Source organism: Vespa crabro, chromosome 22, assembly GCF_910589235.1.
Source record: "Vespa crabro chromosome 22, iyVesCrab1.2, whole genome shotgun sequence".
Classification (NCBI taxonomy): domain Eukaryota; kingdom Metazoa; phylum Arthropoda; class Insecta; order Hymenoptera; family Vespidae; genus Vespa; species Vespa crabro.
The window spans coordinates 2,875,888-2,898,587 of record NC_060976.1 but is presented as its reverse complement, the minus strand read 5'-3'; the positions used below and the strand labels follow the sequence as shown (position 1 = coordinate 2,898,587).

General features: G+C 29.9%; 3 protein-coding genes and 1 long non-coding RNA gene across 7 annotated transcripts in view; 1 reads left to right on the top strand and 3 right to left on the bottom strand.

Annotated features, from left to right (window-relative positions):
* Window positions 1–6,009, bottom strand: part of LOC124431735 — a 38,270-nt gene extending 32,261 nt beyond the window's left edge. Inside the window, exons 1-2 of the long non-coding RNA XR_006944083.1 lie at window positions 5,848–6,009; window positions 5,198–5,660 (exon numbers count right to left, since the gene is read on the bottom strand). This is a non-coding gene — a long non-coding RNA (uncharacterized LOC124431735). The remainder of the gene's footprint in view (window positions 1–5,197; window positions 5,661–5,847) is intronic.
* A 2,501-nt stretch (window positions 6,010–8,510) lies between these two features.
* LOC124431600 lies at window positions 8,511–16,795 on the bottom strand. Its single transcript, XM_046979685.1, has one exon. The coding sequence runs from the start codon at window positions 16,793–16,795 to the stop codon at window positions 15,422–15,424; it is 1,374 nt and encodes a 457-aa protein (XP_046835641.1). The 3' UTR covers window positions 8,511–15,421.
* A 93-nt stretch (window positions 16,796–16,888) lies between these two features.
* Window positions 16,889–22,126, bottom strand: LOC124431601 (interferon-inducible double-stranded RNA-dependent protein kinase activator A homolog). 4 transcript variants are annotated; one of them, XM_046979686.1, is made up of 7 exons: window positions 21,836–22,119; window positions 20,421–20,745; window positions 20,098–20,233; window positions 19,661–19,952; window positions 18,914–19,063; window positions 18,659–18,770; window positions 16,889–17,025 (listed from the first exon to the last, which is right to left on the bottom strand). In XM_046979686.1, the coding sequence occupies exons 2-7, from the start codon at window positions 20,734–20,736 to the stop codon at window positions 16,889–16,891; spliced, it is 1,143 nt and encodes a 380-aa protein (XP_046835642.1). In that variant the 5' UTR covers window positions 20,737–20,745; window positions 21,836–22,119. The 4 variants fall into 4 exon arrangements, with proteins under 4 accessions (XP_046835642.1, XP_046835643.1, XP_046835644.1 ...); XM_046979687.1 differs by having other exon boundaries at window positions 20,098–20,218; window positions 21,836–22,116; XM_046979688.1 differs by lacking the exon at window positions 18,914–19,063 and having other exon boundaries at window positions 21,836–22,126.
* On the top strand, window positions 17,375–18,384 carry LOC124431603 (5-formyltetrahydrofolate cyclo-ligase). The gene is made up of 4 exons (XM_046979694.1): window positions 17,375–17,535; window positions 17,672–17,927; window positions 17,990–18,037; window positions 18,118–18,384. The coding sequence occupies exons 1-4, from the start codon at window positions 17,425–17,427 to the stop codon at window positions 18,288–18,290; spliced, it is 588 nt and encodes a 195-aa protein (XP_046835650.1). The 5' UTR covers window positions 17,375–17,424; the 3' UTR covers window positions 18,291–18,384.
* Window positions 22,127–22,700: the final 574 nt, after the last annotated feature.

Below are 22,700 nucleotides of genomic sequence, written 5' to 3'. Positions count from 1 at the left end.
TAAATCGTAAAGAGGGAAACCCCGCTCGAAAGAAAAAAATAAAGAAAGAAAGAAAGAAAGAGAGAGAGAGAGAGAAAAAAAATAAATTCGATTTCGACAAATTTTATTGTGTAATAAAAACGTATATATGTAAATAATAATATTATATATATATATATGTAAATAATTTTTTTTTTTAAATGTATCTATTTCTACAAATACAAATAGTATCATTATACTCGTAAAGTGACATTTTCTTGGCATAGTACGCGTTCGTTTCTCTTCTTTATTAAACCGTCAATAACGATCGCTTTTGATCATTTTACATTTCCCGGATCGCCGTTTTCTCGCTTTTGCGTGTGATGAAAAAGCAACACGACAACGATTACTTTGAACTCCGCCTATGATTTCCAAAGCCTTGTAAAATTCGCTCGCGCGTAAACGCTTGCACGTTTCTAGTTTGAAACGCGATGACTGTATCAATGAATCGAAAAAAAAGGGAAAAAAAAAAAAAAAAAAAAAAAAAAACAAGAAAAAAAATTAAAAAAAGAAAAAAATTAAAAAATCACTCGTGCTTTTTGATCTTCATTCGTCTGTGCACACACGTATGTGTGCCTGTGTACACGTATAAATGTAAATATAACATTGATAATAATTAAATAATTCATTGAAGCGAGAAAGAATGGAAACTTCGATATACGAAATTAAATATACGTGTACGTACGTAACGATATCAAAGGATGATCATTACGAAGCTCAATCGAAGAAAATGATATACATACATACATATATATATATATATATATATATATATATATATATATATATATATATATATGTGTATCCATGAATTTAAATTAAATAATTATAAAATCTCTCGTAATGTTCTATGTGTTATTTCGATAAAGAAAAAAAAAAGAAAAAAAGAAAAAAAGAAAAAAGAAAATGAGAGAAAAAAGAGGGTAGAAAACGTTTTAAAATAGAGAATCGAGAGAAAGAAAATTGTCTGGGAATAGTTATCGCGAGAATTTTAAATTTAAGAAGACGTTTTACGAACGAACTCTGCTTTTTCAATTTGCGACAGCGCGCATATCTTAAATCTTCACGAGAATGAGAATATTTCTATAATCTCGCGAGAATATCGTTAAAGACAACAGAGATTCAAGATTGTTTTTTTTTCTTTTTTTTTTTCATTTTTTCTTCTTCTTCTCTTTTTTTTTCTCTTTTCTTTTCTTTTCTTTTCTTTTCTTTCCATATCATCTTTAAAGCCATCGTCATTTTCAATATGACAAGTTGAACAAATAGAACGCGAAGAATTCTCGTTCCACATTAAAGAAATGGATTTTCGTCGTGGATTATTATAATTAAAGGCGCGACAACGATTGTTAAAATATTTGATAAAACGTGGAGACAAGATTATTACTCGTAAAAGGTTTTCACACGATTCAACACTAATGAAATTTTACGCATCAACAACCTCCTACATATATCTTTTAAACTTTTATACTCTTTCTACCACCTTTATTTATCGCATGCAAACTATATACCTTCGTATATTTGCATATTCGTGTTAATATTACAAGGTTCGAATATATAAAAGAAATGAATTTGCTCGGAACTAATGTAAATCTATTAATTAAATTTTAATCATTACGTAAAACTGGATAATGATCAGGAGGAATGAATATTTTCTTTTTGTTTCCTTTTCTTTCTTTCTTTCCTTCTTTCTTTTTGTTTTTCATTAATAATATCTTATTAATATTTTCATAATAACAATGAGATTTTAAAGATTTCATTTTTGGACGATTTCGATTTCCAACATTGTCTCGTTCTGTTAAATTATTTAATTCTATAAAATCGTCAATATTTTTCGATCAATATACGACAAAAAAAAAAAAAGCAAAAGAAAAGAATAGAATTTGAACGTTACAGTTTTTTTTTTTTTTTTTGTTTTTTCTTTTTCGTTTTACGTATCCACCTATTTCTCATCGTATGATCAAAAATATTTAAAACGATGATTTCTAATCGACGACAAGTCACACCGTTAGGTCAGATTATTCTTCTCGTAGGAACGATCGATCATTGGACGAATTTGTCGATTTAAGATAACTCTATAGTTAGAAACAGAGCGAACTGCATCGTAAATTGTTTCGTAGAAACGATCCAAGTTAAAATGGTTCTCTCTTCCTCCCTCTCTCTCTCTCTCTCTCTCTCTCTCTTTCCGTAGGAAGTCAATAAATGTTTCAGAGTATTCTCTTTTTTTTCTCTGCTTTTTTTTTTTTCTTCTTTTCTCTTTTTTAATGAAAAACATGGTAGCTATTTCTCTATGCTCTTGTTAAAAAGGAACGTAACTGTACGTATTTTCCTCGATGAACAGCAAAACTATTATTAGCTATAAGAGAACAATTCGATCACTATGTATCATCAAAAATATCATCGATTACATGAAACCGAAAATAACGCGATCGACGAAATTTACTGACGCCAATCGGAATACAATTTTCACGACTTTAAATATAAATTTATTCTCCTTAAATAAAGGATTAAAAAAAAAATTAAAATACATTGTTTATCGTTAATTATATTAAAAGACTTTCAGATAATATTAAATATCGTACAATTGAACTTCCATTGGATCTATCTAAATTAGAACTTTTTAATGAAGGCTTTAATAAAATTAATTGCGTTTAATTCCCTCAGCCCTGCCTCCCCCTTTCACCACTCCATTAACGAACGGTAAACTGATCTTCCAGAAAAGAAAAAGGAAAAAAAAAAAAACAGAAGAAAGAAACAAAGTAACAAACAAACCGTGTACTCTTAAACCGTATAATTTTTCTTTTATTTTTTTTTTTTTTCGTAAGACTTTTCAAAGATTAAATTTTTTTGTTCCTTCATCCTTTTTTCACATTGTCAAAATAAAATTCCTAAGCTCGTGGATTTTGCATTTTAAAAGCAAAAAGTTAAGATCTAAAATATTTGACAAAGAAGAAAAAGAGAATAAGTAATAATTGATTTTTAAAATTTAATCTTGAAAAATTGTATCTCATTTCATTTATTTAAAAAAAAACTTTCAACATTCAATAATTATCGATTCAAACGACATACAATTAGTTACGGTAAAATATTCATATCGGCCTTTTAATTATTCCGAGTTCTACATTCTATTTCTATAATAAATAAAATCTATTCTGTTTTTCTTTGTTTAACGATAAAAACCCGTAAACATTTACGATTGACTTTGAATTTAATTTAAACTCAACCAGTTTTTATATATCTACATATGTTGAATATGAAGAATCCTGTCGCGCTCTCTCTCTCTCTCTCTCTCTCTCTCTCTCTCTCTCTCTCTCTCTCTCTCTCTCTCTCTCTTTCTCTCCTTTGTCTGTCTCGAAAAAAACGGAAAAAAAAGAGAAGAAAAAAATACATATCGAAATATCTCTATAATTTCATATATATATATATATATATATATATATATATATATATAAAAATGAAAAAAACGATCGTTTAAAACGACAAAAGCTTTATTGATATATGTAGTATGTAGAATACCTATGATCCGCGAAGTGAAATTTAAAAAGCACTCAATATCGTTATCGTAAAAACGTCCCATTGGCATTACTTAATCTCATAAACGATAGAAAAGATAATGGTGGACAAGAACTGAATTATGTATTGAATTTCTGAACAAAACTATCGATGCTTTTAGACGATCCAATATAATTGAATGATACGTAGAAAGAGAAGAGGAAGAAGAAGAAAAAAAAACAAAAAAAAAAAAAAAAAAAGAAGAAGAAAAGGAAAAAACAAAATTATCGGTCTTGCGAATGGAATATGGTCAATTGAAAAATTGCAAACGAATAAATTTTAATGTTGATTAAAGACTATAAATATTTATATTTAAATTTTGCATTTGTACTCGTTCAAACGTCCATTAGAATACCGTCCGTGAAGAACATTATCGTATTAATTCGATCAAATCTAATGGAGTATTTCATATTTCCCGCTTTCGTACAGATTTTATTATGGCGGGGGAAAAAAACAAAAAAAGGAAAAAAAAAAAACGAAGAAAGAAAGAAAAGAAAAAAAATAAAAGAAGAAAAAAAAAAGAAAGGAACAAAGTAAAAATATATCTGATAGAAATGCGATTGAATATATAATTTAATGATAATAACGTTTACTGAATAATAAATGAGAAAAATAAATAAATAAAGAAAACAACGGAAACAATGGAATTACGAAGTCACGAAGTTTAACGCATTATTGAAAAAAATATTCTCTATTAAGAATTAGCATTTATGTATGCCAATACGATGTTTACGATTCGTTTCACGATTAGCCTCGTAATTATTATTATTTAAATGTGTCATAAGTTTCTACGACTAATAGAGAGAAACCAATGATAAGGGAATATCTCGTTTCGTTTAATATATTATATTGGAAACACACGAGTTTTGACATGAAATAATTATTTCTGTCGTATATGTATCATCTATAACATTTAATATTTTCATATAATTGATAAATAATCTAACAACGAGTTTGATGCTCGTTCGAAATGAATTCGTTTATAAAGAGAGAGAGAGAGAGAGAGAGAGAGAGAGAGAGAGAGAGAGAAAGAGAGAGAAAGACGATGTAACGACGTTAAATTATTATGATACTTAACCTCACTCTCCACGGACACTTAAAACTTTATACGCAATACATCGTAAATTGAATAAAATTAATATTTTCAAACGAGAATACTTCGATTATATCCCACGACGTTATTTCAAAATGATCGAATAGTTCCATATGACTTTTCGAAAAAATAAATCTTATCCCATCCGTTCATGCGTATTTAAGGATTAAACGCAGTACGTTTGTACGAATCTATATATATACAAATACATATGTATATGTATATACGGGAAAATATATTTTCAATCGAAGAAAAAAAAAAAAAAAAAGAAATCCTCGTTCTTTCGACGAGCTTCGAAATTCGTAGAAATACATCTACGCGACGAAATTATTTTTTCTTCGAAATGCCGAAAAAAAAAGGAAAAAGAAAGAAAAGAAAAGGGGGGAAAAAAAAGGAAGAAGAAAAGAAAAAAAAAAAAATATAAACCGATCCTACATACGTATAACCTATAAATAAATAATGTACGTTACTTTGGAACATTAACAAATGGAGAAAAGGAGGACATATTCTAAGGAAATAATATTATTGAAAACTTACTCATCACTCGGATGCTGACGATGTTTATAAAGACGTTGAAGATCTCGTTGAAAATTCTTCTTCGTGAAAGAAGACACGTACGAACACGTTCGATATGACGACTTCCGTCGTTGTAACTACGCCAAGAATCGGCTATACGTTTCTTAACTTTTCTCATGCACTATTCTTTGTCCCTTTTCTTTCCAATCTTCCTCTTCTTCCTCTTCCTTCCTTTTTCTTATTCTTTTGCTGTTTAACACTGCAACGCGCACGACGGAAAAGGGGAAAAAGAAAAAAAGAAAAAAAAAAGAAAAGTAAAGAAAATAAAAGGAAAACTTACGGTCGACTTTTGAAAAGTTTTAACAAAGCCACGGACAACACATTCTTAGCTCTCTTTGAATAAGAGTAATATAAGGCGATTGTCACTTGTTTTCGCTGTCTCTTTGTGTCTATGACACTACGCATATATTTCACGTAACTTTAACTACGCACATATATATATATATACATACATATATAGATATATATATTACAAAAATAATATGGAAGAAAAATAAAAATGGAGATGAGAAAATATGTCGTGAATACGAGAAAATAAATGAATAGTGATAAATGTATAATAGAGATGTGGAAAAGAAATATATAAATATATATATATATATGGTGTGTACCTGTGTATATGTGCATAGGAAACTATTCTGTCAAAATACGCGTTTACTAAGAGAAGATACGAACTAACCGAAAATCTCAACGAATGCACGCGGCCGCACGGCGGCTACTGAACTCGCGGGTGCTCCATCGAAACGTGACTCGAACTGCGCGCACATTCACAGCTCCGAGCCAATTAAAACACGTCGTTTTTGGCGCATGCGCGTCAAATTCCACCGCGCGCGAATAAGCCCCTCCAACAACAATTCAAACGAGTTTTGATAATGCAAAATGAAAAAAAAAAGAAAGAAAAGAAAGTTTAAAAAAAGCAAGAAATAAAAAGGAAAGATAGAGAGAGAGAGAGAGAGAGAGAAAGAGAAAACATGAACGTTAATCAAAACGAATATGTAACCTTGGATATCTATGAAGAGTTAACGAAATTTCAATATTTCATTATACAAATATTTTTCGATGACGCCATTATATGCCATTGAACAATTTGACACGTATTATTTATTATCTGTTTTTAATGTTAACTTCTTCTTCTATCTCTTAGATAATATTCCCCTGCATAATGACTGTCATTTGTAATTACTCAAATATTGAATATTCGAAGGTTATTCGTTATACAGAGTAGATGGCTTCGTCATTCAACAGGTTGCCCTATCTTTATTAACGAGTCACTTACTATCAATCAACGGTAAAAAGAGAAATGATCATTTAAATAAAATGAACGCGAAAATATATTTTTTATTATTTTTTTACTTATGTAAAAATTCATTATCTTATTTTTTTCTCTTTTTTTTTTTTTCTTTTTAAGGAATCAACAACGTAACGACACGTATGTCGTAAAAAATGAATAATGCTATCCATTGGCATATGTTTATATATTCTTCGCGAGCGAATTTGATTATATTATATTTAGAGCCACGATTTCTTGCATAATTCTAAGATCTTTCTAAAAGAGATAAGAAAGAAAAAAGAAAACGATGAATTATAAGAAGAACTCAGTTTTTAGCGAACGTTATAAAAAGACGTGGCATAAATATCTTAAAAGATTTTAAATAGATGCGACTCTGAAAAGACACAATTTGTGTTTATTCGAAACGTGTTTATTTTCCTTTAACAATAATAATAATAATAATAATAATAATAATAATAATAATAATAATAATAATAATAATAATAATAATAAATTATGCATAATACATAAATCAATAAAGGTGACATATCAACGAGATGTTGTAAAAAATTACGAATAATATCATTTGACATCGAATGAGGTGACACGTATGTATGTATATATGTATTGTAAGTATGTTAGAACGTATGCACGTTGTATATCTAATCTTAGCGTAGAAGCGTTGAACCTTTACTTCTTCGTAAAGCCTTTAGAGACCATAACTCATAATAATATCCGTCTTATCGATCTTACCAGTAGCGCAAAGTCTTCTATGTGTATGACTAGGTAAAAACTGAAAGTCAAGAACCCAAAAGGTAGTAATTTTAGTACATAAATTTATCGTCGAGTCATTGTCTCGATAATATCGAACTTTAAATTCTTGTTGTTACTTTGAACCCTGTTCCATGCCGAAGACATTAAACGTCAAGAGGCGTGCTAATAATGGCTCTACGATTAACTCTTTCTCTCTCTCTCTCTTCTTCTTCTTCTTATTCCTTTAACTTTAACGAGTCTTTACCACGTAAATACATATACATTTCTAAGATCGAAAATCGAGCAGATAATGAATAGCGATTTCCTGCTTTTTCTTTCCTTAATTATATCACTTATAATGTAACAATACGCTCTATATAACAACTAACAGTCAGTCTCTAAACTGTCCTCGAATCGTGTTGCATGAAAGAACTTCCTAACGACTTTAATAGACTCCATTATTCATATCCATTGACGATAGAAAATCGGATCATTAGATATTGAGATGATTGTATTTTAATTCTCGTTAATCAGAAAACTCAATTTTTAAAAGGGATATCTTATGAGCGATCTGTTCTTTTTACTTTTTCCTTTTCTTTTCTTTTTTTTTTTTCTTTTCTCTCTTTCTTTCTTTTTTTTTTTTGTTATTTTTTTATTTATATTACCTATTCCACTTTAAGTAATATTGAACCATGCGAGTGGTATACAAATTTAAAGTAGGTCGCGAACGGCAATAAAGAACAAGTCTAAAACGACATTGGCTCGAAAGAAAAATCTTCTCTTTAGAAGTGGATGTATGTTAGGATCGTGATGTTACGAAACAGCGGCGCGATGTTTGCACGGAAATATATATTATACGTTTTAACTCGTCGATTCAAGCAAAATTAATTAGTTAAAGAAAATATTTTTATTTACACTCGTAATATAACATAATTGTCCTTAAAATAATTAATGACTTTGTATTATTTAATAATGAATAAATAATTACAGTTTACAGTTGCGTAGGAGTATCTTAAAAAAAAAAAAAAAAAAAAAAAAAGAAAAAAGAAAGAAGGAAGAAAGAAAGGGAACATAAAAAGAGATATCGATGTTTTCGCTTAAGGAAAAAGAAAAAGAAAAAAAAAAGGAAAAGAAAAGAACAGAAAGAAAGAAAGAAATCGAAATCCAATAGTCCTCAATGATAGTCGTTCGATTTTGTAAGGAGGTTGTATTCGCGATTACGATTGGAACAAAACTGTAGGGAAAAAAAGCTTTCATAAGCATCATCGATTTATTAACAATGTTACACGCACAATCATACATAGAACAACCTTGCCTGGTTATATATATTTATACGCGATACGTATAGAAAGGGCCTCTCGTTAAATCGATTTAAAGTCGTTATCTGTATGCTATGTCCGTGTTCATATGCTAGTACATCCTATCGAATCTGCGAAACGATAAGTATTTTATTTATAAACGTAAAAGGGATTTAAATAAATGAAGAGGAGAAAGAAAAGTTTAAACGTATAATAATACCGAGAACGGAGACAGAGATGCAAACAAAGAGAGAGAGAGAGAGAGAGAGAGAGAGAGAGAAAGAGAAAGAGAGATAGAGGAAAAAAGAACAAAAAAAAAAAAAAAGAAGAAGGAAACAAAAAAAAGATAGACAAATTTTACTATCTTCTCGTATTAAAAATACTACGTACATTTTATCCGATACGTGGCCGGCATCGAAACATTATTTTACAAACTGAAAGAAAAGAAGAAAACGAAAAAAAAAAAAAAAAAAAAAAGAAAAAGAAAAAAAAAACGAAAAAGAAAAAGAAAGAAAAGATTTGCGCACAGTAACCACGTATCCTTTCGGGAGAATGTAGAAGTAAACGAGAAAAGAAAAGAAAAGAGAAGAAAAAAGAAGGAAGAAAGAAAGAAAGAGAAAAAAAATTGAGAGAAAAATAATAGTGAAAGGATTACAAGGTAATAATGTAGGAAAAAAATAATTGGGTGCAAGCGGGCGAACTTAGGGGGAAAAAAAAGAGAAAAAAACAGAAAGAAAAAAAAAAAAAGAAAAGCAACAAAATTTTTTTCTACATACACCTATCAACAATCGGACATGAAACTCGATTGGCCGAGATCAGTTCGAAAGAGGAGTATCGAAAATCGAACCTATTTTTGCGTAGCATCAAATATCGATGAACACGAAGAGACACGTGTCCCTAAAGTAACGCGCGTGTGTCGTCGTGACTGTATATCGTCTATTTTTACTCCGCTCGTGTCTCAATATACATATATACATAGATAAGTTAGATCGAACTCGAATCCAAAAATGACCGACTCTCACTTCGACCACCCCTCCCACCCCATCCCATCCCCCCACCCCTTTCTCGCGAAATATTTCAATACGAACTTATTTAACGCAACGAAGAGTTACAAAAAAAAAAGGACACATCCCTTTTATTACCATATCTACAAAGAATAATTTATCGTCCTTTTCTTTTTTTTTTCTCCTTTTTTTATTGGTTTTCTTTTTCCGGTTTTTCTTTTTTTCTTTTTTTCTTTTTTTTATATATATACTTATATATATATATATATATATATATATATATATATATATATATATATATATATATATTAACTTTATCACGCTAATTGTAAGAGGAATTTATGAAAAATTTGGTGGGCGATGAAGTCGATACGCGCGTAATCATATTTTTTACATTGTCATCATCATCATCATCATCATCATCATCATCATTATCATCATCATCATCATTATATCATCATTGTCGTCATTTTAGTCTTAGTCTTCTTCATTTTGGCCTTCTAGCTCGTTTCATATATATGTACATGTGTATATATGTATATATATATATATATATATATATATATATATATATATATATATACATATAATCTTTCCGCCCCTTCAACGATTTCACGTCACAACTTTCTAAAAGTTAGTTAAGCGTTAAAGAGTGGGGGGAGTCGGGGCAAATGGAAAGGAGTTTGAGGCTACGTTTTTTGCTCCGAGCTATAAGACATGATGAAAAAAAGATAGAGAGGATCGTTCTTCGAAGGATCGTGTCGAAGACACCCTCACGATCTTTTCTCCTTTCGTCCAAATGAAGAAGATTGATATTCCTTCACCTTCGTCGTTTATTTATCAACAAAGAATCTTTTTCTCACTCTCTCTCTCTCTCTCTCTCGCTCTTTCTTACTTTCACATTTATGCTAAAACGATACTATGTACGTGTACGTACATAGAAAAGCATACATACGAAATGCACATCTTTTAAATTTAAGAACTCACAAATTCTCTCTCACTCTCACTCTCACTCTCACTCTCTCTCTCTCTCTCTTTATTTTTTTTTCCTTTTTATCTAAATAATACATACATACATTCATATACGATAAATTTTCATTCGCACAGACGCACACGTACATACATGTATACATCCTTCATTCGTCCTTCTTTATTACATTTGTTCATTTCTTTATATATTTATATACATATACATATACATATACATATATATATATATATATATATTTGTGTGTGTATATATGTATAAATAGGTGATTAGAAAAGTGGTTTAAGTGGAAAAGTTAAATTACAAAAAAAAAAAAAAAAAGAGATAGAAAAGAAAAAAGAATTACTTTATTATGTAACCCTTATAATTAATTATATAATAAATCAATTCTTTTCTTTTTAGTTTTATTACTTAGATTACTTTTACAATCACCATCTCATATATATATATATATATATATATATATATATATATATATATGTATATATATCTTTCTCTCTCTATATATATATATATGTATGTATACATACATATATATACGTGTGTGTATGTATATACATATATTTGTTTTTCTCCTCTATCATTAAAGATCGCACATTAAACGATCACACATTCATCGATTTATCATCTTCGTACATATAACAATAGAAAAAGATACTAATAACGATGATGGTAGCCCGAGTCGATGATGCAAAAAAAAATGCATTTTAGATTTTCTTTCTTTCTCTCTCTCTCTGTCTCTCACTCTCTTTCTATATATATATATATCTCTCTCTTTCTCTCTCTCTCTCTCGTTCATTCGTTCGCTCGCTCGCTCGTTCGCTCGCTCGTTCATAAAATCCTCGTACATAGCTCCGCCTTAAAATCACGGAAACCTAAATAGACAAAAACGCAGTCTTTTTGTACGAGCCAAATTATAAATATACATACATATATAATATTATACATATGTATGTATATGTACGTCGTATTATATCATATAGGACAAATCGTCGGAAGCTCGAATCGCATACGATTGATCCTTTTCTAATAAATTTTTTTCTACTCTCTTCTTCCCTCACTCTCTCTCTCTCTCTCTCTCTCTCTCTCTCTCTCTCTCTCTCTCTTTCCTCGTTTCCTTTTTTTCTTCTTTCCCTCTTTGAATATTGTAAAAAAAGGGTAGAAGTTATAAATAAACGCCGTTCACTTAGATCGGACGCGCATATACATTTAAATAATCACAGAGATATACGCAAGGATAGCCTCCTTGCAGCAATATATAAAGAGCAAAATCGGCTCGTTTCGCAATTAGATTATTATATTTTTCTCGTTTATATTTTTTAAACGAGTTTTATGAGCTTTTACTCTCATTTTCATTCTCACTCTCTCTCTCTCTCTCTCTCTCACACACACACTCACTCTCATTTTCTCTTTCTCTCTCTCTCTCTCTAGATTATGATCCGGAGATATATATATATATATATATGTATATATATATATATATATATATATATAAACAAATAAATAAAAAAAAAAAAAGAACAAATCTCTCCGCTTATAAGAATACTGTTCGTGTTAACATTCTAGCAATGCAGGTCCATTACACGCATATACAATTCTATACTTTGCATCTAAATAATGCTTATTTTCCAAAATGTACGAAACAAGCGCCCAATTATTGAATGTATGTGTCCATGTTTGTACATATGTATGTATGTATGTGTATATGTGGGGGTGGGTGTGTGTGTGTGTATATATATATATACATATGTGTTAATGTATTGTCGCAAAAATGGGTCAGACGCAACCCAACGGCGACGTTTTCTTTTAAGAAAGATGGCGCCTATATGTAAGTTAGATTTTTTTTTCATTTTTCATTTATTTTCGTCGAAAAAATCTCGGCAAGGAAGGCGTCAGTACGCCTTCTTTCTATCACTCGTTTTCTCTCTCCTTCTCAGACGTCCTGACTTTTTTTTTCTTTTTTCTTTTTTCTATTTTCTTTTTCTCTTTTTTTCTTTTTAATTCGTTTCTTACAAATTTTTGTACTGTCGATTTTGTATCCAAGCACGCGTCACGCGGCACATTTTCGTCTCTTTGTGTCTCTTTTGCGGCCCCCGTCTTTTTAAGCTACCGTCGTGTCACGGTTACGTATGTACATTCGTACGATCGTGTATCTAAAAGAGAAAATTAAAAAAAAAAAAGAAAAAAAGAAAAAGAAAATAGAAATAAAAAGAAAGGAAAATACTACGAGAAATATGTGACACGTAGAACACGTAATAGATCAAGAAGAATATATCACAGATTATTCGTCGAATTATCGTAACAATATCAAAAAAAAACTCGTACAATCGTAATCGTATTTAATCTGATCTGAGACCGTAACTCTCAGTCGTATTTAGTATCAAAAAAAAAAAAAAAAAAAAAAAAAAAAAAAATAAAAAAAAGAAAAAAAAATCGTCGATATGCATACATCATATTTTTTTTGTTTTATTTTTTATCCACGAGATTAACGTGGTTTCTTTTTCTATTTTTCCCTTTCTCTTTCTCTCTCGCTCACACACACACTTTTTCTTTAAGAGTTAAAATATATCTATTAAAAAAATTTGTCGATGGGCACGAAGAAAATCGACATTTGGAAATAGCAAAGAAACGAATTATTATCATTATCAACGAACGAATTTTGATTTCTTTTTGTTTTTTTTTTCTTTTCTTTTCTTTTTTTTTTTTTTTTTTTTTTGAGAGAAAAATAAAGAAAAGATAACAAATGAAAATCTTCGAATAGCAGCGCAATATGTACGTGTGTGCATACAAGCGTATACACGTTTGTTAATGTGTCGGGCACATGATGCATGTTCTTTTACATGACCATTTATATAATTTTCCCTTTTTTCGCTTTTCTCATTTTTTCCTTTTTTTCTTTCCTGTATTTTTTTTCTCTCCTCCTTCTTATCTTTTTCTTGTTCTTCTTTTTTCCTTCTTCTTCTTCTTCTTCGTTTTGTTATGTTTCGTTTTGCAAAGTTTTCATTTTTAGAAAATCTCATATACGATAACGTCAACATAGTACAAAGGCAATTCGAAGAAGTTGAATATACACAAGTGTAAAATGTTCCTAAGTCATGTGATGTGTACTTAGTACGGAATCCTTATAGATTAACCATACGCATATAAGTGATGCTTATGAGTTTATGAGGTACCATAATAAAGAAAAAACATACACCATTGAAATATTACATTATGCCAAGATCGCGTATTATTATAATTATAATACGATTGGCAAAAGCTAAGTTTGCACTGTGCATATGCATTTGGTAGAGAGATGTAACTGTTAGTGCTTGCGAGCAAAGAGAATACAGTAAACGGCATATTTATTATTCATCTCTTATGTCCCTTGTGTGTTTCTTCTTTTTTCTTTTGTTTTCTTTTCTGTTTTTTTCTTTCTTTTTTTTTTCGTCTTATTAAAATTCGAACTTATAATTGTGCCATTGTCTCTCTCTCTCTCTCTCTCTCTCTCTCTCTCTCTCTCTCTCTCTCTCTCTCTCTTTCTTTCATTCTCTATCATTGAAATGTAACTGCAGTTCTGACTTTATACAACAGCGTGTCACAACGCTGTCACCCTCAATACAATTTAATTGTAAATAGTGAAGCACATTAAAAACATAGCTATGAACCTAAGTTTATTTACTGTAAATACTGGAAAACTTCCCACTAATTCTATGCAAAGTATAGCTTGTAGTAGAATACCATTCATTCTCACAATATTAGAACTTGTATTACAAGACATCACGAACCTCTCTTTCTTTTAACTTAACGCTTTTCTCATTTTCTCTTTATTTCGTTTTATTTCACAGTATTCATTCGTCTGTCATATTCAACGTACACGACGTGAACGCGATTGTTTCGTACCCGTTTGTTCGCGAAAACTCGAAACTCCTGCGCGACACGCGCTGGCACAGCCTTACTTTCGTCCACGTTGAAAATTGACGCGAGATTCGAAAATAAGTTAGGTCGGAATACGTTCCTCGACCAATATTTTATTATTTTATAATATAAGACGTATGACTATTTTTTCTTTTCCCTTTTTTTTTTTCTTCTTCTTCTTCTTCTTTTTTTTTTTCCCCCTTTTCATCTGCGCTTACAATTTATTTACAGTTTGATAAATTTGTTGCAGATTGTTAATCTTCATTTTCTTTTTCTTTTCTTTTTGTTTCTTGTTTCATTTTTCTTTTTTTTTTCTTCTTTTTTTTTTTTTTTTTTTTTCTTTCTCCCTCATCGCTCGTATATATTCGCAACAATGATAAATTACGCCATATTATTGTTTATAGTCGAACTTAAAGCGCTGTCCCCTGCCGTGTCACTTATCAATGGCGTATTAGAAAATTTTTGGCGACGTCGATTTAATATCATTTAATTAAAGTTCATACTGAAATGGTCGCCCAATATGCGATGTCCTTATTCTTTGCGAATTCATTCAAATACCTATTATATCCTATCGTTATTTTAGACGATTAAATCGCCATCACGATTCAGATTAGTTAAAATCCATTTCAAGTTGGATCAATAATTGAAATAATTTTTATCTCATCTTTTTCTCGCGAGATTATACGAGGATTAATTATGGTTATATGAATAAATTCGACATGGACGTGTCGCAACCTACGTAGGAAAAAAAAAAAAACAAAAAGAAAGCCCTTCGATATAAGAGACTTATTTAGATATTATATCTATACTGAGAGAGTCTAGATTAAATATCGAAGTGTAAAAAAAAAAACATAAAGTCGTGTCCCATAGTCGACTCCCAAAAGTCACATTTCTAACAGTACAAGTTCCAGTTTTCGTTGATAGAGTATTTTGGTAGAACGGTAGAAATTAGTGTCATTGGAAAATATCTCTAATTTACTTATTAAATCTTGGTGGTCTTCTTAAACGAGGCATCAGCTCGGCCCTGACTGCCCTGGCATAATTCGGAGCTGCTGCGTATTGATCCGCTACGGTTATTGGACTTTGCAGGCTTTGGATGAACATCGGTGAATCTTGTATTTGACCAACTCCTGGAGGTTGATATTGATATTGACTGCTCGCCATATCTGCGGGCGGATAATGATTTGGTTGCACGAATTGAGGAGGATTCTCGTATTGCGGATATGGCATAGAACTTTCCGCTGAGAACTGAGGGATCACCGGATTAACGCTCACTGGGGTAGTAGCAAAACTACTAGGATCATAAGTCTGATATTGATTTAGTTGACCAATTTGCGTTGTACTGAACGGAGGAGATTGAGGAAACTGTGCTGTCTCCGGGAATAGCACACTAGCAACGGTTGGCTGTGGAAATGAATCGGGCCTAGGATATGCCGAAATGTTTGCCGTAACGTTGCTCAGATTCTGAACATTCGGTATCCCAGCAATTTGCGAGGTACCATAATTATGAAAAGTTTGCCTGCTGTGTTCCAAATCTTTCATGCCACTTTGCAAAGAGCTTGATACGTTCAATTTTGACTTGATATTTAGACCACTTATCTCGTTGTGCTTTATCCTAGCTTCGGTTACAGATGGATGCCGCACGTTAACTATACTCTGTGGTGCGCGCAATGGAGGGAAATTGATTGGTGCCATTTTTGCTACTGGATTCTGTTGCTCCAAAGCCTTTCTAGCCACTGCAAATGCTGTATTATCGTTTCTGGACACTGGACGAGAATGAACATTAAAAGTCATATGATTTTCTCGATGCAAAGCTTGGATGGACGTTTGATTAGAAAATCTCGTTGGCAAGTTGGTCATTGTGTTGCTACTTCGACTTTTGTAATCCTGATTCGTTACAGACGTTTCTTTGTAATCCACCTGCATTTGATAATTATTTAATTTCGAATCGATTTCGTTAGAAAACTTTTTTACAGAATAATCCTTTACTTTTGCACTACTTCCGTGGGTCACATTACCGACGCAGCTATTAACACCTCGCACGCTACCAAACGTAGTACTTGTCTTATTCGTAACGGCGATCGACGATGAACTTTTGGTCAATGGTTGATCATTTGATTTTAAATTGTCTTTATTATCGTTGTTTTTCTTCATCGAAGAGCTCATTCTAGTAGCGGCAACAGCAACGTCCGGCGTTGTGGTAATGGTACTTAATAACGAATCCTTATTTCCTACCGTAGCATTTATCGTTTTCATTGATGCTTTTGACGTTCTACCCTTACTTCCCACATGTTCGAGTTTTTGCACATTTTTGGTTTTTTCTGGAACTTGACTGTTTTGTTGCATCATTTTAGTGTCCGCATTGTTATTCTGATTTTTTGATAATAAATTACTATGGGACTTGCAGTTTATAGTGACAGCTGGCAGGAGCAGAGCGCTGGCTCACTTCTTGGTCATGATCTTGAGATATTCAAGAGCGTTTTGAGCAGCACTGGCTTGAGCATCTTTACTGGTTACACCGCAACCATAGCAAACTGCCACTGGCAATGTGGACAGTTGCACAAGGCACTGGCATTTACCTACAATTGTATTATTAAATAAAATAACTGTACAAATAATATTAAGATAATAATAATTTTATTAGATAGGAAAAAAAAATTGTATTAATTTAAATAATTAATGGGGGAGGGGGAAAAAAAGAAAGAAAGAAAAAATAATAAATAAAACAAAAAGTATGTAGTAAAATCAAGAGAAATGTTTTGATAAATATATTATATATGTGAAAAAAGAAAATTTTCTCTTTATATAAGAATAGAAATTATTGTAAAGATGTGATGTATTATATAAACTTCTATGATAATTGTATTCGAAATCATAAAATATCTTATGTAAATAATTCTTATCTACTAAGAGATAGATTTATCTAATTATAAGTATTTTAAGCATATTATTGGATAGATTCTACAAAGCAAAATAATATGGCAACTATGAAATCTTTAAAAGATGCATTACGGAAAGAAATGAGTAATATTATTTCAAATATCACTGCTGAAGAAAAAGCACGACAATCTTCAAGAATATTTGAAAAAGTACAGTAAATTTTTTTCTATATAAAGTATTTCAATATGTTAAAAATTTGCCAGCCAAGAGGTTATGTCATATCATATATATTCGTACAATATTGAAATAATATAATGGACTTTTATAAACATTATTATATTTCAGTTGAAAAGATTACCACAATATCAGAATAGTAAAAGAATTTCCGTGTATCTTAGTACTAAAGACGAAATTGATACTACACTTATTTTGACAGACATATTTGAAAAAGGAAAGGAAGTATTCATTCCTAGATGTAATGGAAAAACAATGGAAATGGTTAAATTATTTTCTATGAATGATTATGAAAAATTGCCATTAACAAAATGGAATTTTAAACAACCAGACATTTCTGAAACTAGAGAAAATGCCTTTCAAAATGGTAAGTAGATAAAAGATAAAATAGAAAGATCAACAATAAAGAAAAATATTTTTCTCTTACAGGTGAACTAGATCTTATTCTTTTACCAGGAGTAGCATTTACTTATAACGGTAAATTATTTTACTTTATAATTACAAATTACGTATATAATAGATTTAACTATACTATTGCATTTATATTTCCTAATTAGGAAAACGCTTAGGCCATGGTAAGGGATATTATGATAAATTCTTGGAAGATACTTTTCAGAAACAGCAAAGAAAACCACATTTGATCGCAATAGCATTTAATGAACAAATAAAAGATGACATACCAACAACTGAAAGAGATGTAGTACTTGACATGGTACTTACAGAAAAATAATGAACAATTTTGCAAATATTTAATAAATCAATTATATTAAATAATGTGCTTACAAAATTTATACTTTTCAAAATAAAATATATTAGCACAACATTTAATTATAATTACTTTTTATAATTTTTTTATTATAAGAAAATTTGTAAAGATATTAAATTATATTATTTTCTTCATTACTTTATAGACTCATTTTCAAAAATCATAAATATTATATTATAATAAATATCATGAAATGGTAATTATTTTATGCAATAAACAAAAATTTATCATAAAAATATATAATAGAACAAAATAAATATAAATTATAACTTTAGAAAACTATACTTCTCAAATTCAATAATTTGATACATGTAAATGTATTATGAACTCACCACTAATAGACTTTTCTTCAATGTCAACATACGTTACTTCAAACTGTTGTTCTGAAGCAATCTCTTGCAAGAATTGTACCAAATTTACATCACCATCATTCAAACAAGTATTCTGAAACAAAAACCAATAGCAATTCATTCATAATTATGAATAATAAACAAATGTACAAGAAATACATGATAAATTGCGATCTCTTGATAATTTATCAATATATTTGATTTTATTTTTTAAATATGACAAAATATTATACAAACCTGTAATTCAAAAAGTTTTACACCTGTGGAAGACTTGAGGTTCTTGTGAAATAGTGAAACTTTATGACTATGAGGCGTTGTTAATGTTGAAATTTTGCTACCTTTCAGGTCAGCATAACGGGCATTTACATTTGCAGTCTTTTGCATAATCTATAACGGACAATTAATCAATAATTTTATTAAACATTTATGAAACTTTTCTACTATGGAATATGCTACCTGCATCGAAAGCAAAATGAAGTGGAAATGACTTAAATATAGGTGCTTTCAAGACAACCAATCTGTAATTCTGTAATTCATAAATCTGTAATTCATAAATATTTCTTACAGCATTCATTTCATCATATCAATATCGTCCGCTATAGATTCAAAATGATCAGAAAGGTAGCTTCTTGTAAACATAATGAATAATAAAACAATTTTATAATTGTTAAGAATCACTTCCACTTCACTGTTCTTTCACACGTGCACATACACACAAACACACACATCACATGCATACATATATTTTGTAAAATTGAATTTGTTATAGTATAGTTAGAGACTATACATGATAAATAAACAATTAATAATAGAGATATGTCAATAACTTATATATTGTTTAAAACAACAAATATCTCTTCATATTATATAATATTATCACACACACACATATATATATATATACATATATATATATATATATATATATATTATTGTAAACTTTAGAAAATCTTATCTCTTATATATGTATATGGATAGTCTTACCTCATCTCCATCCATATTAGTTTGATTGTTTGTATCATGAAGAGTAAGCCACATTTTATGAGCTGCATGCCTCTTCGCAATTTTTTTACTTTTACCATAGCCAACTTCACGAAAACTCAAAATAGAACAAACAATAGTAAATTTTCTTTCATGCGGTAATCCCTCTTCACCTTCCATTGTATATTTTGGTGGTGGCCAATGACGAGACATGCACATTTCTTGGAGAACTCCAATTGGATTGGTTAAACCTTTTTCTTCTCCGTATCCTTCAAGTTCTGGTAGATTTTGAGAACTACATATACAATGTTTAAAATTATATAATATGTAAATACATTTCATAAAGTTACATGTTACCAAAATTCTATTGACACTTATAATAGCTGATCTGCTTGCACTATCATAATACATTAAAAATTTATTTAAATAATTATTCTTACTCGGCTAAACTTTTTGGAAGAGGAGATTCTGCAGACTCAATATTTACTCCAATTAATTTATCTAAAACAGCCTTGGCTGCAGCATGTTTGGCTTCTTTTTTAGATCTACCAGTCCCCATTGCTGAAACAATTGGATCTACTTGAATAGTTTAGTCCTTACGAAATACAATTTTTTCTTTCATCAAGAAAATTTCTTTTCATCTCCTAGTAACATATATCTTATAATGCAACAAAATATTAAAATTTTATCTAACTAATATACATGCACAATTAATCAAAATTATGTATATATATATATATACACATATTATTTTAATACAAACCGACGACATCAGCAACAGTAACTCGATAACGAAATGTAGGTTCATGTATGACACCTTCCACTTGAACTAATTCATATTTAGGTATTGTACCCCTACGAGATAGTAGTTCTTGAAGAACTGATACAGGTGTCTTATTAGGTAATGCTTCCATTTCTAAACGAGCTGCTTCAGGTAGTGATAATGACTCTGACATCATGGCATGTAATGTTATCCGAGTTCTACTGCGACGATGGGCATTATTTGAATGGTTGGGAACATTGCCTACATTGGAGAGCATAGTAGGCCCAACCTGCTGTTGTTGACGCATTTCTTCCATTTTATAAATCTAAAAATAAATTATATTTATATCAATTTAAAACATTCCATACAAATATTTATTTATATTAATTCAATAACATATACATGTATGTTTATTTAAGAATAATATCAAAATAAAGAAAATATTCAATGACATCAAACATAATATTTTGTAATATTCTAATTAAATTAATAATAATTAATGTTATTATTTTTATTATAAAGCAATTGTACTTTTATTATTTGTAATATATGAATACTATAAAAATATCAATATTATATTATTTATTAATTTTACTATTTATTATAATTGATGATTATATGTTAAGGATATAATAAATAGAAAGGAATGTGCATATTTATTTGACAAAATATATAATCATCATCTCAAATAATATAATTAAAAAATAAAGTAAATAGGACATGTAAATCAAAACTTTGTTGTAACAATGTAATAAAATAAAAGTCTTCCAGCATTAATTGTGCTTATCAAAAATACAATATTTTTGATATAACAATATATTTATTTTAAATAGCATATCAAATTGACAAACATGTACAGGAAATATTAAATATATCAATGTGTTACATTTCCAACAGGCACAGATATCAAATAACGAATAAATTTCTATTTCAATTTTTTTTTGCTTAAGACGATTTACAAATCCTCTTGAAGATAAATAAAACTTACATATTCATTAATTTCTTGTTGCGAAAACGACAAGTCATTACGCAACAAAATACACGTTGTTACAGATGTGTATATTAATATACGATAGGATAATAATATTATTGGAAATAAAACGAATGAAAAACAAAATATATCCAAATATTTATAAACGTATACGATCTCTATTGAAGTATAAAACGATAGTAAAACCGGCTGGCAGCCATGATAGTTGTAAAATTCATCGATTAACTTTAAGTATATTATGTTCAGAAATTAGGTAATTGTTGTCCATTGATGAAACTGAATTCTAACATTAGTTTATTCGAGTCCTGAAAGTCTTTCAAGTATAAACAAAGTTTCGTTTAAAGTTATAAACGGATCGTAGAGGTTGACCGGTCATAGGCATCGTCCGCTAAGCGAATTCGGATAAGTCACCGATTTTACTCACAATTTTTAAAGGTTCTATGCGACTAAGCTGGTACTCCTTCAACAGGCCAATTCCTATGCGAAAAGCGAATCCCGCTTTTTGTGATCGATCCAAGTCTCACAAAAAGCTTGATCCGTTTGACGACAGAAAAATGGTTCGCTGACTACCGGAGAATCCTTCCTCTCGTCTGTGGCTCTGCGGCAATACTTCGATATGAACAATTTTTATAGACTCATAACTACGCGCAGCTTTCTGCGCAGATATACACCACTGGCGGTTTCGTTAATATTAAACTCAACAATTTCTATAAAAAAAATCCAAACTTCGAATAAAACAGATATAAGTAATATTTTTCATAAGGTAGATAGGCTTATCGATCATATTACTATGAATTTAAACTTATCGGATATAATATTCCTTATTGTTGTATCAAAATATATTCTTAATATTCTCTCTAGGGATTTTTTATTAAATCGTTATAATTTCGAATTCGCATTTAAAACTTATTGAACTTATTTCAATTACGGGAGAAACAATAAATCGAATTAAATTGAACAAATCAACGAATCAGACAAATTTTCTAACGTTCATTTAGTAAATCGCTTTTTTTCTTTTTTTTTTTTCTTTCTCTTTTTGTTTTTTTTTTTTTTTTTTTTTTTTTATCTCGCAAACAATACGCGAGAGCGACGCGTAATGTTTTTCTAAAATGATAGATTTTACTTAATTAAATTGTCATCGTTTGCGATACGACAAGGTAAACATAATAAATCTTTACAATTCATTCGTTGATTTTGTTTTTTTTTCTTTTTACAACATATTAGTGAAAAATATATAAAATGTGCAATTCGTAACGTCGAAATAATTCACAATTTTTCAATGTAAACTT